Source organism: Sorex fumeus, unplaced genomic scaffold (assembly GCF_029834395.1).
Source record: "Sorex fumeus unplaced genomic scaffold, SorFum_2.1 ptg000047l, whole genome shotgun sequence".
In the NCBI taxonomy this organism is placed as follows: Eukaryota; Metazoa; Chordata; class Mammalia; order Eulipotyphla; family Soricidae; genus Sorex; species Sorex fumeus.
In genome coordinates this window covers 34,140,804-34,157,397 of record NW_026606104.1, presented here as the reverse complement: position 1 = coordinate 34,157,397, position 16,594 = coordinate 34,140,804, and the positions used below count along the sequence as shown (strand labels likewise).

At 56.3% G+C, this 16,594-nt stretch overlaps 1 protein-coding gene across 1 annotated transcript in view; it reads left to right on the top strand.

Annotated features, from left to right (window-relative positions):
- Positions 1–5,197: 5,197 nt before the first annotated feature.
- The window catches only part of EPHA2 (EPH receptor A2), a 31,352-nt gene continuing 19,955 nt past the window's right edge, over positions 5,198–16,594 (top strand). The window contains exons 1-3 of the mRNA XM_056122921.1: positions 5,198–5,370; positions 10,490–10,557; positions 12,870–13,539. Coding sequence (XP_055978896.1) covers positions 5,286–5,370; positions 10,490–10,557; positions 12,870–13,539 — 823 coding nt within the window. The 5' untranslated portion in view covers positions 5,198–5,285. The remainder of the gene's footprint in view (positions 5,371–10,489; positions 10,558–12,869; positions 13,540–16,594) is intronic.

Sequence of the window (16,594 nt, the reverse complement as noted above, 5' to 3'; positions counted from 1 at the left end):
TCCGCCCCGTATCCAGGCCCTGCGGGGAGGATTTGCCCAAGAACCCACTTCAAAGGGTCCCAGGAAGCTTGAGCAAACCCCAAAGGAGGCGGCACAGCCTCTAACCCAGCTCCGGGGGTGGGGGAAGCCCCACAATTATGGGGGGTGGTAGTGCTTCCTCTTGCGTGCTGGATCCTTCCCAAAGCGGGAGCCCACATTGAAGACCACCCCTACTCGGGAAAGCCCCCCCACGCCCCCCAACCAAATCACCTCCTTGAAGGGGGGTAGTTCAACAGAACGACTCAGGCAAGTTCACCCCGGAAGCCTCCCATGAAAAGCTGGACGGTGGAGTCTCAGTTCAGAATGGGTTCTCTTGGAAAGGGGGTGAGGGTGGGCAGGAGCTGAACACATTTGCAAACTGCAAGCCTTTTCTGGGGCGGGGCGGGGGGGGGGTCTCTGCTGCTGTTATGCCAGGCTCCGGGGGGGCCACCGTGACATCAGGAGTCAGGCCTCACCTCAGAAGCACCAGCCTGATGGCCAGGGCAAAACCTTTGATCTGGCCCTGGGGTGGGGGCTGGGGGTGGCAGAGCCCAGCCAGCTGTCTCAGAAGTGACTTTCCACTGTGCAGGTAATTGCACCCATTTGTGGGTTATAAAAAAAAAGCACAATATGAGACTAAAAGACCCAAGGACAGTAGAAACAAGGAAGATTGGTCCATGGTTGGAAGCCTGCGTCAAGGGCTGGGGGAGAAGGCAGTTGGGTTAGAGAAGGGACCACTATGACAAAGAGAGTTGAAAGTGATTGCTCTGGATGAGAGATGCATGCTGAAAGATGGGAGATGCATGCATGAGAGACCATCAAACATGAAGGCCTCTCATCAGTATCTATATTGCAAACCATAAATGCCTAAAAGGAGAGACACACACAGAGAGAGAGAGAGAGAGAGAGAGAGAGACAGAGAGACAGAGAGACAGAGAGACAGAGAGAGACAGAGAGACAGAGACAGAGAGACAGAGACAGACAGAGAGAGAAACAGTTTCCTGTCTGAGTATGCGGGTATGGGGGGAGTTGGTTGTGTTTGAGGTGGGAGGGGTACTGATGGAATACAGACATTCATTAGTGGTGGGAAAATGTACACTGGTGGAGGGCTGTGTATTGGAACATTGTATCACTGAAACCCAATCATGAACAGATTTGTAACTGTGTATCTCATGGTGATTAAAAAAATAGCTGAGATCTAAGCACATTCAGAGTGTCAGACTGGGTGCTAAAGGCTTTACCAGTACAATCTCATTTAATCCCAGCCTCAAGGGGAGGAACTGTGGTCATGCCCATTTTACAGACTGGGTTGCTGAGGAGAAAGGCTCCCCCACGACCAAGCTCTTTGTTAAGTGGCAGAATCTGGTGTTCCAAACCTGTCACGTGAAATCCATTCATGCACTCATTCATTCATTCACCCACCATGTCTATATTGTATAGTTCAGGCCCTCTTGGACTTGAGGAGCTCCAGAACCTTTTCTCTCCTAAGGTGCTCCAATTTTTTTTATTCATTTATTTTGGTTTAGTCCCTCACTCAGTAGTTCTGGGGGCTATACCTGACTTGGTGTTTGGGGGTTGTACCAGGTGGTATTCAAGGGGTGATGGGAATCCACACCAGGGCCTTTTACTTGTAAGGTAAATGCTCTTCTCCTGAGCCCCACCCTCAGTCCTTTGCTCCAACTGAAACAATTTTTAGGGCCTGCTAGATAGTACAGGCTGGAGCGATAACACAGCAGGTAGGGTGTTTGTCTTTCACGCGGCCAACACGGGTTTGATTCCTCTGTCCCTCTTGGAGAGCCCGGCAAGCTACTAAGAGTATCCCGCCCACACAGCAGAGCCTGGCAAGCTCCCCGTGACGTATTCGATATGCCAAAAACAGTAACAACAAGTCTCACAATGGAGACATAACTGATGCCCGCTCGAGCAAATCAATCAACAATGGGAGGACAGTGCTACAGTGCTACAGATAGTACCAGGGTTAGGCTTGTGCCTTGCATGTGGCTGGTTTCAATCCCTGGGACCTCCTGTGCTCCCCTAAACATCCTGTAGGCACAACCTTTGAGCACAGAGGCAGGAGTAAACCCTGACTACTGCTGGGGTTGGCTCCAATCTTCCAGCCGTCCCCCAATTAATAATGCATTTATTTCTGCTTGTTTAGGTTTGGTGCTAAGGGGTTGCCCCTGGTGAGCTATCTCTCTCTGGCCGCCAGCATCAACGTTTATGAGACAGTGTCCGAACAAGTGATCCTTGCAAAATGGGAGCAGTAACAAGGTCCCCCCAAGTGGGAGTCAGGAGAACTAAGGTGGTCAGAGTGGAAGTGCCTGGAGCTGGGCTAGAAGTGCTATAGTGCTTGTATAAATGTTGGGGACAGGCTTTTTCTCTGATGCTCTTGGTCAAAGGTCCCGTGAGGGAGACTATTGCCTCAGTGTTTATCTTTGTTGTCTGCTTGTCCTCAGCCAAGTCCTAGCAAAGGTGGGCACCTGTGGGCGGGGGTAAGGGTCAGCAGGGGAGGCCCAGGCAGCTACTGCTCAGGCGTCACCCGCCCTTACCGGAAGCCTGGCTGGCTACAGTGGCACTCGGGCCCTGAGGGCTCTTTGGGGCCTTTATGGGGTAATTCCATCTCCATTAGGGCTTATTATGTCACTATAAATACCACCTTTCCTTGCTGCTTTTTAAGACTCACCAAAGAACTTTCCTTCTGTATCCAGTCACCCAGAGCTGGAAGGACTTTGGGTTGGTCGGGAGAGGAAGAAAGGGAAGGGTGTGTCACTGGTGAATGACTAAAACCAGAGAACTGTCCCCACCCCACCTCCTCCTGCCACCTCATACCCCTACCACCAGGCTTCTGCTCACATCACTCCAACACCCAGTTAGGCATCGGGGCGCACTCACTCAGCCCCTGCTGGACACACAACACACCTGCCCAAACTCTGGCTTGTGTGTATGTGGTGTGTGTGTGTGTGTGTGTGTGTGTGTGTGTGTGTGTGAGTGTTTGTGTGTGCAACCTGTCCGGCTACTCAGAGAAAGCTCCCGACATGCCACACAAAGACCAACTAACCCAGGGCTGCTGAGATAGTACAGTGGGGAGGGTCTTGTATGCAGCTGACCCAGGTTTGAATCCCGGCACCCCAGCACCCCATACGGTCCCCAGAACCCCACGAGGAGTGACCCCTGAGTACAGAGTCAGGAGTAAACCTAAAAAAAGCAAAACGACCAAATAAAAGACCAGTCGACCCAGTCACCCAACCCAGGATACTCAAAGACTTAAGCCACGGAGACTTGGGGCAACTTAGAAGTGAGTACGCCCCCATACACGCAAGTGCCATCTTGTAGCCCAGTTTGCTGAAGACAAACAGCCAGTCCTCCAGGAACACATTCACCACCCAGAGCCTGCAAGTGGCATGCAATATTTGTGTATAGCTTTGTACACCACACACACACACACACACACGCACGCACACACACACACACACACACAGGCACATACTCCTGTTGCAGGCCACCAGGCCACCAGCCCTGCCCCTCCCAGAGGCTGCTTCCTGTGGCTACATGGCAGGGAACCCTAATGACAGCTGAGATGAGAGCGTTCCGTTGTTGTCGTGGCCACTGCAGTTGGCATGCAGGCCCTCATTTGCTCCTCACAAGGACCCTCCAAAAGCTTGTAAATCTTCCAGAGGAGCAAACGGAGGCTCTGGGAAGTGAAAGGACTTGTCCAAAATTCCACTGGCTGACTCTGCAGCCCACGACTCTGCCACTGCGAAAGAGGGCACGCTCACATCCATACTCCCCCACACCCCAGCCCCCCTGCATCAAACGCAAACCTCTTTCCTTCCTGCATGTCCTCACACACACGCACATACCCCAACACGTCCACAGACACTCATGCTCGTGGACTCTCGTGTACACACACATTCTCAGAAGACCAAAGCTCTCCTCCCATCATCTTGGTCCAAGGCTTTAATTACACTACCCCAATACCTGTAATTACCCCCCTCCCCCCCTCAGGGGACTCACTTCCCTCAGGCACGCAAGAGCTATTGCCACATCTGGCAGAGAGGATCTGGTACCAGAGTAGCCCCACGTGGCCACTGGAGGGTCCAGAGGAGCCGGGGAGGGGATGGTGTCTGGGAGAGGGGGTGGTCAGTGGAGGCTGGTGTCACTCCGGAAATTCATCCCGCTATAGTTGCTCCTCCTGGACTGGCCCAGTGGTGACTGGGCAATAGACGGCCTTGGGTGGTCAGGGCAGGCAGGCAGGAGGATGGCAGAACCGTAAGCTCATATCTGAGATACGTTTGGGGAGAGGGTCGGAGGCGGCAGGTGGGAAACAGTGTCCACTAAAGGCCCAAACAATTCTGCCAGGCCAGTGTTAGGAATAGGGGCTGTCTCTGCGCTGCACAGTAATCAGTCGCCCGCCCACCCTGCACAGAGCAGTGGTTCCTGAAGACCCAACCCAGGTCCAAATCTCAGCTCTCCAGCCTCCAGGCTGGGCAACCTCAAGGCTTAAGTCCCAAGAGCTTAACTCTTGGGACCTCAGTTCCCTTTTCTGTAAAATCGGGATAATGATCCTTCCTCCCAGATGAGAATAAAACTGTCCTTCCTAGAAATAACTGATCTTGGGTTTTGCTGGTCTCAGAGACCCCCTCACCTGGCACCTCCCTGCAGAGGTGTTCCCCTGCACCTGCCACCTCAGGAGTGCTCTTCAGAAGTTCTAGGAAGAGGGAAATCCGGCCTGTCCTAAAGCCTGCAGCTTAGGAAGCAAGTGCTACTTAGACCCCAGCCCACATGCTTCCAGAACCCAGAACCGAGGGACCGGGTCCTAAGGGCATGGGGACAGTGGGTATGGTTCAGCGATCAACGCCTGGACTGGGGTTCAGAGACAATCCTCCTCCGCCCCCAGAACTAACCCTCGGGGAACTGGAGCTTTGAAGCGCCCACAGGTGGGAGGGTCTGTTGCTCCGGCAAGTCCAGAGGGCCCCGATGGCCCTCCCCTCATCCCGGGGTCCTCCCCTCCTCCTTCCAACCCGGTCCCTTTAAAGAACATTCCTGAAGGCGGGGCTTCGGTGACGTCAGCGCGGGGCATGAATGAACAGGAGCCGGTTCTCACCCAACTTCCATTAAGGACTCGGGCAGGAGGGGTAGAAGTTGTGCGCGAGCTGCGAGCGGGAGCCGGACAGCGAGGCCGGCGCGCGGGCTTGCGGGCAGGCGGCGGGCACCGTGCGAGGATCGGCCACCGGCGAGCGGGAGATCGAGCGCGCGTGGAGCGTGTCATGGAGCGGAGGGCGCCCCGCGCCTGCCTCGCCCTCCTCTGGGGCTGCACGCTGGTGGCGACCGCGGCGGCACAGGGCAAGGAAGGTGAGTGTGTGTGCGGCGGCGGCGGCGGCGGCTGCGGCCCGACCCCCGGAACCCGGGACCCCCGCGCCTTCCGGAGCCCGGCGCACCGTGGCGCGCGTACTTTGGAGACCGACCTGGCATCTCCCGGTCCCGGTGCGCTGGAGTCGGGAGAGCGCGCCGGCTGAGATCGGGGCGAATTTGGAACCCCCATCCCGTCCTCTCCACCACCACCCCCGGCCTGGGACTAGGGGCTCCGAGGACCAAGAGGCTGCGGCCCGGGCTTCCGAGGCTTGGAGGCCGCGGAGAAGGAGACGCGTTGGCCGCCACGCGGTTGCCGACCCGGCGGCGGCCGCAGGAACGCGTCCGGCTGGGGGCGCGTGGAAGGGGGGGAATCCTAGGAGAAGCAGTTGTCGGGGGTGCAGGCGGGGCGAGTGTTTTTGTGGACTCAGCTTGGGGATGATAGACCCTCTTGCCCTGATTTTTGCCGAGAAGGCGTGTCAGCGAGGTGCCCACATTTTTGGGGAGGGGGTCCCTTTGGGATTCTGGCGATCCCTTTGCTCCCAGAGATTGTCTTCACGTCCTCTTTTGCCTCCTGTCTGGGAGGAGAGCGCTGGGGGAGATTGGGGCGAACCTGCGCGTTCGAACCCTCGCTCCTCCCGGGCCCGCACTCCCGAGATTGCGGACAGGTTTGGGGCCGCGAGCGTGGACAGGAAGTCCCAAAGTTTAGCGTTCTGAGCAAGGGGTGACTCAGAACGAGGAAATGCGGCAGGTGGGGGCGCGGCCACCCGAGGTGTGGAGTCGTCACCCCAGGGCCACCCCACCGGGGAGCCCGGGCACCCGGGGGTGGGGGTCTGAATCATTCACCCGCGCCCTGCGCTCCGGGAACCCGGCCGCGAGAGGGGCCTCAGTAGGCTTCGTGCCTGGGTCGGTGTGTGGACGGGGGAGTTGTCCCCGCCGCCAGGGTCACGGAGAGCATGGGGGCTTTAGCCCCTGGCCCAGGACCTTCCTGGCCACCCGCCGACGAGGGCTTCAGTTTCCAACAGTGAGAAACAGATTTCCCCTTTCTCCCGCCGGCCCGCGTGGAGCGATGCTCCCGCGGTCTTCACCCGGGCAAGTGTAGAGGAGACCCTGGAGAAGTTCCCCCAGGAGCCCTGGGTTCTCTTTCCGCCTCCCAGACCGCCGACTGGAGATCTTGCAGTTTCAAATGGGCAGGTCAAGAGGCCCAAGCCCAAGCTGTTGAGGAGAAGGAGGGGGCGGGGAGGGGGGCGCCCATCCTGTCCCGGGTTTCTGCGAGACAGGACTCCAGCTTGCAGGAGGAATGGATGGCAGGGATTTCTACGACCCTCATCTGCCCCTCCGCCCGGGCGCTGCCAACCCACCCCCTCCCCGCTTCGGCCCTCCCCCATCCACTGAGACTGTGGTTGGAGAGAAGGAGAGAGACAGCTGGAACCCGTACAGGCCTTTCTCCAAGGCTGCCCTGCGGGGGAAAAAGGGGGATTAGCCGCGTGCTGACATCCCTGATGCCAGCCTGGAAGCCCAAAGCTGCCTTATTCTGCAGCCCCTGTGTGGGTTCGCCGCCTCCTGGGACAGGGCCCATGGAGTGTGTCTCTCAGAGGCCCTGGGCTGCAGATCTTTTTGCTTAGGCTTCAGGCGCCCCTGTGAAGGACTCCCAGGAGGGTTGGGGTGGGTGGGGGTGGAGGGGAGCTTAGTCGCAGCTGCTGGTTTGTTGTGTTCTGTGGGATTTTGAGGATGTGGTGGATCCTTCCTGGGCGGAGAGAGGGATGCAGGGAGGACCCACAAACCCCTTCCAGCCACAGCCTGTGGGGAGAGAAGCCAGGCTGCCGGTGAAGACCCTCATGGAGCCTGTGAGGTTTTTCACAGTACTGAAGTGCTGGGGAGGGGGGAAAGAGTCCCTGGTCAGTTTTTTTACAGATGGGGAAACTGAGGGAGGCCCGAGCCCTCAGCAGCCAGGGCCGGCTTAGCATCTGGCTCCGTGGGCTGCCAGAGCCCCGGCCCCTGTACTGTGGTTTCACGGCTGATTTTCCTGAGAAGCAAGAAAGCAAGAATAGCTGTGCAGAGGGGGGCAGACTTGAGGGACTCGGGAGGGGGGGTGGCGGTTGGCGGGGGGGGGGGTGCTGGGGAGGCCTGGAACTCTCATTTTTTTGATTCTGTAAGAGGTTCATGTGCCCTGTTTCCTTCAAGACCCCCAACCCCCAAGTCCTCTTCTTTCGTCGTGGTGGAAAAAGAGATTGGAGAGACAGATAACTGGCAGGGCACTAGCCTGTTGGCTTTGAAGGCGGCCGACCCAGGCTTCATCCCCAGCACCTTATATAGTTGACCCCTAAGCTCTGCTAGCAGTGGTACCTGAATTCAGCCAGGTGTAAGCCCTGAGCACCACTGGAGGTAACCCCCACCAAGAGGAAAAAAAAAAAAAGAAAAAAAAGAAGGGTTAATAAGGGCAAGCAAAAATAGTCCAGTGGATAAGGCACTTTCCTTTCCCATGTGGCCAACCCGCTTCCATCCCTGGCACTGCATATGGTTCCCCAAGCACCCACAGTGCCACTCCAAGGAGGAGTCCTGAGCACCTCTTGGTGTAGCCCGAAATTCAAGGGAAAAAAGGGGGTGGGTAGTCTGTAGAGAAGGTAGGACACATGGTTGGCAGGCATCTGATCAGGGTTTGATTCCTGGCACCCCAAGCATCACCAGGTGCAGCCCTGAAGGCCTCTGAGTACCATGGGGTGTAGTTCTGGAAACCCCAGTACCACTCGTTGGCCCAGGTACCCCTGGCACCACAGGGCCCGAATAGCACTGCACCCTCAAGCCCTTGCATTGAGCTGATGCTCCCAGTTGGCTAAGAATTGTCAGTGGGTCCCCAGGTCTTCTGAGCACTGCTTGGGAGCCTCTCTTTAAAAAAAAAAGGATGGGGAAACAGGGAAGTAACCCTAGGAAAGTGGATGGTCACATTGGGTTACAAGAACCCTTGAAAATGACATTTATGATGGAGTGAAGATCTTTCTGGGGTAGAGGGAGGCAAAAGGGCCCCCAGGAACCTGGCCCAGATCAGGCCACGGATGCTGAGGCGCCAGGAAGAAGCCGGAGAAAGAGCTGTCCGCTGGGTGGAGGGAGCTGCCGGGTGCAGTCCCAGGGCTGGGCTCTGGTTCCCCGTGATCGGTTCCGGGGAATTTCCCTGGGAGGGGGCTGTGGCTGGAAGCCCCTGGGGAGGCTCCTTCCTGTGTGAAGGCCTCTTTTCTTCTCAGCCTGGTTCCCGTGGTGCTTCCAGAGCCCAGCCTGGCCTGTGAGGGAGCATCTCAGTCTAGGGTGGGGTGGGGACCCCTTAGAGTCCAGAGCCTGGCGCCCCCTCCCTCTTTGGGGAGGTGGAGTATGCGGAACTGGGTGGAACCCTCATCCTTGTCCTCTCACACACCCAGAAGTAGCCAGAGCCCCCGGATTTCTTCTGGGGAGCTGGAACATTCCATTTACTAGTGGGGTTAGTGAGTTTTCCTAGCCTGGACTCCGGGCAAGTCCGAACAAATCCCTTCCTCTACCCACTCTCCCAGATACCTCCTCTCACCTCGCAGCCCCGGGGGTGGGGACCACCAGGGGCTTCCTCTTCCTGATCTGGGCTGCTGGACCTTTCCTCGGTTTAGGTCAGCAGCTGGGTGGCATGGCCTCACCCCAGGCCGGGCACCTTCCAAGCAAGTCAGTTAGTTGTTCAGACCTCAGGGAAGGGTTTCTAAGATTCCTCCCAGCCCTTGAACCACTCCCACCCCCCCGACTCTAAATGAGGCCCCATCTCTGCACCTCACCTGCCCTTAGAGTCATTCTTCCAGACCCTGACCTTGAGGAATGCTGGTCTGGAGGCCCTGTTCCTCATAGTTTTGGGTCCAAGAACTTGGTCCTTGTCCCCCTCCACCTTAGGGCTCGGCCTTCTAAGTCCAGGGACTTGAGTGGACTCGTGCCTCAGTTTCCCCAATCTCTTTGCCCACAGGGGAACTTGGTATTTCGTGCCTGGGACATGGAGGAAGGGTGGTACTAGGGTCTTGGGTTTTAGCTCCAGCCCTTGAGTGTGGTAGAGAGACACGTAGTGCCAAGGGCCAGCGTAGAGGAAGGGAGGCCCCTGGTGCGGGCTCCTCCCAGGTTCCAGATGCTTCTCTGGGTGCGGTTGGAGAGCAGCATGGTCCAAAGGCACCTGTTCTCCTGGGGCTTGGAAAGTCCCCTCGACGGCTTTCCATCCGTCTCACCACTGCGGGCTGCGGGTGGTGGCCGGAGTATGAGGGACGGGGGCAGAGGGAGAGTCTTTCCCAGGGAGGGGACCCTGCCAGCTGTGTGTGTATCTTGGGGCCTCTCCTGGATGCCTCTATGGGTTCAGGGCTTTATCCTGCCCGGTTCTGTGGCTTTTGTGGTGGGAAGAAGATTATTTCACAGATACCCCCTACTGGCTACCCCTCCCTCTCTGGAACTGTTCCCACCTGTTCTAGCTCTCTGAGGCCTGGAGACTGTGTGTACATGACACACGTATGCATACATGTGTGTCCCATGCAGGGTGAGGGCAGTTCATGCTGGGGGAGGTATTGGAGCAGACACGAATGTCCCAGAGTGCCATCCAGGGGTCTGGTTCCAGGAAACAGATAGGCTGGGAGGAAGAGAGTTACTTACCAGTCTTGCTGCCTGGCTCTCTGCCCAGCTGGAAGATGGCCTGGCGGGCACCAGGGGCTGGTCTTCACCCCCACATGCTGCCTGGCTTGGACCAGACTTACTCTGCATCTCTTTTCCCACACATGGAGGAACAGGCCTGTTGGCAGTGGTGACCCTGTGTAGTAGGGTCTCTCTTTGAGGGATGAGAAAGCCATCTAGGTTTCTTTCTTTTTTTTTTTTCTTTTTGGGTCACACCCGGCAATGTACATGGGATACTCCTGGCTCTGCACTCAGGAATTACTCCTGGCGGTGCTCGGGGGACCCTATGGGATGCTGGGACTCAAACCCAGGTTGACTGCGTGCATGACAAATGCCCTACACGCTATGCTATTGCTCCAGCCCCCATCCAAGTTTCTTTCTGAGGGACTGTCACCTTTGCCACCTTGGTCTGAGACACCTCCCCACACACACACTCATCTGACCCCCCCTCTCTTGTCTCTTTCAGTTGTTCTGTTGGACTTCGCTGCATCCAAAGGGGAACTGGGCTGGCTCACAAGTCCCTATGGCAAAGGGGTAAGACTTTGGGGACTGGAGGGGGCATGGGAACGGGGAAACCGAGAACCAGGGAGGAGGGGTCCTGCTTCGATGGAACAGCTCAGCCAGGTCCAGGCTCAGATCTTGCTTCTCAAGTCAGATTAAGAGTCAGTTTACTGAGGACAGGCTGACTGGAGAGGGGGTACTAGACAGTAGGGAAGGGACCAGAGGGTAGAAGTCGCTGAGGACATAGTTGAAGCTTCCAGCAAGGCACGGAGTCCCCACTTGCCTCCTCTTAAGAGTTCAGTGGTGAAAAACTCCTCCTAGCTTTGAGGTCCCCAGCCCAGGAGGTGAGAGGGAGAGAGGCAGAGTGGTGAGTCCAAGAGGTGGGAGGGAGAGATGAACCGGCCTCCCATGTCCCCTAAGCCTTGAAAAAGCAGGGAAAGTTTCAGTTCCCCATACTTCCTGCCAGACCCCTCACCTGCCTCCCCAGCTGTTGCTTCCACTTCCTGCTTAGGACTGAGGACTTTTTTTTTTGCCTCTTCCCGGAATTTCCTCCCCTTAGTCCCACGCTGTGGCAAACCGGTGGGCAGATGTTGGGGTCCTTCCGGGCCCAACTGGGACCCTGTGATTTTAGGAAGGATTTGCTAACTCTCTGGGTCTCCACTTCCTCCTCTGGACAATGAGTCATTGAAGGGTTTGTCAGCTCCTGAACTGACAGGATGGTGTCTCCAGCGGGCAGCTGGGGCCAGTTCCCCACTGCTGGTCCCCTGTGCGTCAGTGTTGGGTTCTTGTCCCTGATTCCCCCCAGCTTTGAGGAGTCTGGAGTGTAGGCCTGAGTGATCTTCTAGACCCTGGAATGTGAGACTGGGAGGGAATATAATCCAATCACATAATCCAATCTAGCCATTAAAGAGGACTCGGAGGACCGCGGGCACTGGATGCCTGGGCCAATGGCCTCTTTCTTTGGCCATTCTGCCTCCATTCTTTCGTCTGTTCATTCACTCAGCAGATAGTTTCTTTTCTTTTTTTTTTTCTTTTTGGGTTACACCCGGCGATGCACAGGGGTTACTCCTGGCTCATGCACTCAGGAATTACTCCTGGTGGTGCTTGGGGGACCATATGGGATGCTGGAAATTGAACCCGGGTCGGCTGTTTGAAAGGCAAACACCCTACCCGCTGTACTATCGCTCCAGCTCCTCAGCGGGTAGTTTCTTGAGCACCTACTCCATTACAGTGGGCCCTGGTGAGGTGAGTTTGGGGGAGGACCTCGGAATCTAGCCTGGGAACCAGATGTAGGTGTCACCCTGTAGGTGCTGCCATACACCTACATGTATGGGACATGGTGGGGACATGGTGGGATCGTAGCAGTAGTCCAGCGGGTAGGGTGTTTGCCTTGTGTGCGGTTGACCCAGGTTTGATCCCCGAAATCCCGTATGGTCCTCTGAGCACCACTAGGAGTAATACCTGAGTGTTAGCCAGGAATAGTCCCTGAGCATCACCATGTGTGATCCCAAAATCCAAAAGGACATAGAGAGGATGAGATAGGAGGGGGACATTTGGCTTGACCTTGGTCCGACCTAGGAAGTCTGGAGAAATCGTGCTTTGTTCTAAGTAAGGAAGAACCTGCTTCGATTCGTTCCAAAGCTCAAAATCTATATAGGATGGGAGAGGATCTCTGGTTTCACTCTGACCCCTTCCTCTGCCACTCACATCTGCATACATGTGTGTACGGTGACTAACAACAGTAATAAGGATAATGATCTAATGAGACCAGCTGCAGTGTTTTATGAACCTTCTGTCACTCACTCAACCACGTAAACCATTCTACATAATATAGCTGTCCATTTGTCCCCATATATCACTAGGGACCTTGAGGTTCCAAAATTGTAAGGGAGGTCGCAAGTCCCCTCTCCCCCCAGGCTCTGCTCATCTCTCTTAGAGTTCAGCAGTTGACACTGGAGTAGAGATATTGGGGTCAGGCACCTGCTAAACCACTCCTAGTGTGTGTGGAAGCCTTTGGAAGGGTCTCTGGGCCTCTGCTTCCTTCCCTGTAAAATTAGATTTTACAAGAACCATGGAGCATTTCCTTTCTTTTTTTTTTTTGGTCACACCCGGCAATGCACAGGGGTTACTCCTGGCTCTGCACTCAGGAATCACCCCTGGTGGTGCTCAGGAGACCATATGGGATGCTTGGTATCGAACCTGGGTCAGCCGCATGCAAGGCAAATGCCTTACCCACTGTGCTATCGCTCCAGTCCTGGAGTATTTTCTTGATGCCCAGCTCTGCTAGCTGGGCATTGCCTCTGGGCCTCCATTTCCCTCACACTAACCCGTTGGGCCTCCCGCAGTGGGACCTGATGCAGAACATCATGGACGACATGCCCATCTACATGTACTCTGTGTGCAACGTGGTGGCCGGCGACCAGGACAACTGGCTCCGCACCAACTGGGTATACCGCGGCGATGCCGAGCGCATCTTTATAGAGCTCAAGTTCACCGTCAGGGACTGCAACAGCTTCCCCGGCGGTGCCAGCTCCTGCAAGGAGACCTTCAACCTCTACTACGCTGAGTCGGACGTGGACTACGGAACCAACTTTCAGAAGCGCCAGTTCACCAAGATCGACACCATTGCGCCTGATGAGATCACGGTCAGCAGTGACTTCGAGGCACGTCATGTGAAGCTGAACGTGGAGGAGCGCTCTGTTGGGCCACTGCGCCGGAAGGGCTTCTACCTGGCTTTCCAGGACATCGGCGCCTGTGTGGCTCTGCTCTCCGTCCGGGTCTACTACAAGATGTGTCCTCAGCTGCTCAAGAGCCTGGCCTCCTTCCCCGAGACCATTGCCGGCTCTGACGCGCCCTCTCTGGCCACCGTGGCTGGCACCTGCGTGGCCAATGCCGTGGTGCCTCCCGGTGGGGAAGAGCCCCGAATGCACTGCGCGATGGACGGCGAGTGGCTGGTGCCCATCGGTCAGTGCCTGTGCCAGGCGGGCTATGAGAAGGTGGAAGATGCCTGCCAGGGTAAGTGATGGTTCAGGGTGGCAGGGAAGAGGGTCTGATGGGGGAGGGTGGAATCCTCCACGCCAGGTTCAGTCTTGATTCTAGTGAGTGTCAAAACAGGGTCATGCAGCAAATCCTGTTAGGGGAAATCTCTCTCTCTCTTTTTTTTTTTTTCCGCTTTTTTTGGGTCACACTTGGCGATGCACAGGGGTTACTCCTGGCTCTGCACTCAAGAATTACTCCAGGCAGTGCTCAGGGAACCATATGGAATGCTGGAAATCTAACTCCGGTCGACTGGGTGCAAGGCAAACACCCTACCTGCTGTGCTATCGCTCCAGCCCCTAGGGGAAATTTCAAGGCCTTCCTGGACCTGGGTCTGAATTCACTCATTCCATGGGAATGACGGGCTGAGCGCATGCTTTGCATGCTTGAGGCCTGGATGCTATCATTGGCACATGATCTCCCCCACCAGGCACCACGGGGAGCAAACCCCACCCCACTGAGTATGTCCCCAAAACCAAAATCTGTGAATGGAGAGTCAATATAGTTTGCCATTTTTTTTTCTTTTGGAGGTGTCGGGAACTGAATCCAGGGCTTCACATGTATAAGACAAGTTACGTTCTGACTGAGACAGTATAGCATGGCGGTTCTGAGTAAGGACTCTAGGACAGAAGTGCCAGGGTTCTAAATTAAAATTTTTTTTTTCCTTTTTGGGTCACACCTGGCGATGCACAGGGTTTACTCCTGGCTCTGCACTCAGGAATTACTCCTGGCAGTGCTCAGGGGTCCATATGGGATGCTGGGAATCGAACCCGGGTCGGCCACATGCAAGGCAAACACAATACCCGCTGTGCTATCACTTCATTCCATGCCAGGGTTCTAATCCCAACTCTATGTTAGTGGTGTGGCCTGAGCATGGGTTTCTCCATCTGTAAAATGGAGATGAGCAGAGTGGCCATCTCGGAGGGTTGTTATGATAATCAAATGACCTAATACTCATAAAGCGCTTAGATCAGTGTCTGACACATAGTACTTTTAAGTGCGATTGTTATTTTTGATTCATCCCACTGAGTGTCTGCTGTAGACCGACGACTCTCTGTGTGATTGTAAGCGTGTCACCTAGCCTCTCTGGGTTGCAGGCTCTGGACATGGAGGTGTGTGATTCAACCCAGGGTTCCCATCGGTGCCTGCACATTAGAATCCCCAGGGGAGCTTTGAAATGGGTGAGGTGGGGGAAGGGGAACGGGAGGGGGTAGGCCCTGTCCTTCCCGCAGCCACAGGCTCAGATTCTCCTTTTCCCCCCCATCAGAGAGAGCTTCAGCCAATGACAAACTGAGTCCAGAGAGGGGACACTTTAATCAGAGGCTCTGTGGATGGGACCTGGGAGCGATTGTGCTCCCTCTGGAAAGTTGCAGGGCCAAGGCTCTGTGACAGCGGAAATCTCGACAATGTGGATTTTTTTTTTTTATTTCAATGGGTGGCTTTTTCTGGAAACTTTTTCTGGCAACGGGGCAGGGCATTTGTGGAATGCAGGCCGACCTTTGGAAGGGCAGCTCGCTCATCTCTCTCTGAGAGCTTCTTTTCTGAGATAAGCGGGGTGTTGAGAAATTGGGGCTGTAGTCCCCACACTCACACATACCTATGGCGTGGTCTTGGCCCCGTCCCTCCTCATCTCTGGCCTCAGGTTTCTTGTCAGAAAAGCAGCAGCCCAGCTGCTGGCTCTGTGCTCAGGGATCACTCCTGGCAGGGCTCGGGGAACCGTATGGGGTGCCAGGGATCAGACCTGGGTCAGCTGCGTGTTAGTGCCCTATCCCTGATACTATCGCTTGCTTTGACCCCTGGAGCTCTTGATGGGGGCCCCCTGTGCCTCCCAAAACAAATCCTCAGATCCCTAACACCATCCTGGGAGCCCTGGGTGACAGTGCTCGTTCTGGCCCACCTGTGCTAGTTTCTTCTGTGACCTCGCCCTCCACCCTCTCTTCTCCCAGCTCCCCTCTGCTGTGGAGACCCTCTCCCCAGGCAGCCCCTGCTGTAGGTGACCTCAGGAGGACACTCCCAGTTTCAGACAATGACTGTAGGGTGGGGGGGGGCTCAGACTCCTCCCACATGACATCCTCCGACAGGAATGCGGGGGTGGGGGTGAGGGGCAGCTGAAAACTTTCCACAGGCTGGTGATTCAGACCCTGCAGAGATAAGTGCATGGTTGTGGGGGGGGTTGTCTCTCCAGAAAGGGGTGCTAGCCTTCCCACTCCCGGTGCTGGGGGGTCAGGGTTATGACCGGCTTTGTTTGTGAAGTCGCACAGTCCCTGGGTGGGAAGGGCTGGATTTCGCAGCTGCTGACCCCCAGTTTCCCTGGGTTTCCTTCTTGGGGATCCCCAATCAAAATTACCCTCCGTATGGCTTCAGGGAGCTCTGGACAACTGTGGTCCCCCAGTCTGGCTGAAATTTCCTCTCCCAGCTTCTCCCCAGCATCTCCCCCCACTACGACGCTTCTACCAGTAACCACCTCGAGCCGAGGGCTGTCTCCGAGGGCAGGCAAGAGTGGGCCAGGCAGGCTGGTCGTGGAGGGATGACACAGTACCAGGCCCATTGAACAGAAAAGGGAGGCTCAGAGAGGCCACGAGACTTGCCTGGACTCACACAGCTCCCGTGCCACCTCAGGATCTGGATGCCAGACATGCAGCGGCGCCTGGCCCAGAGGATGGGCCAGGAAACGGGGTGGGAAATGACCAGTTCCTCTGGAATCCCTGACTCAGCTTCTGGCCCTAGGACAGGCTCACGGGGCAGCCCCAGGATGGCAGGTCCTGGGGCAGGAGGTGGTGGGGGAATTGGGGGGCCATTACTAAGAACGTGGAGGGAGGGAGGCAGGCAGGCACTGTTCTGTCCCATCAGGAGGGCCACGGATGGTCTCTGGGGCCCAGAGAGCAGCCCCCACACCCAGCCCCGGGGTCCACTTTAGCCCCAGTTTGTTCCTCCCCAGTCTCCTTCCCTCCCTCTCCCCCACCCCCCACCCCCACCTAGAAACCCAGAGCTCAGGAAGGAGTTAAATGGGTAGCGGAAGGGAGGCACCTCTCAG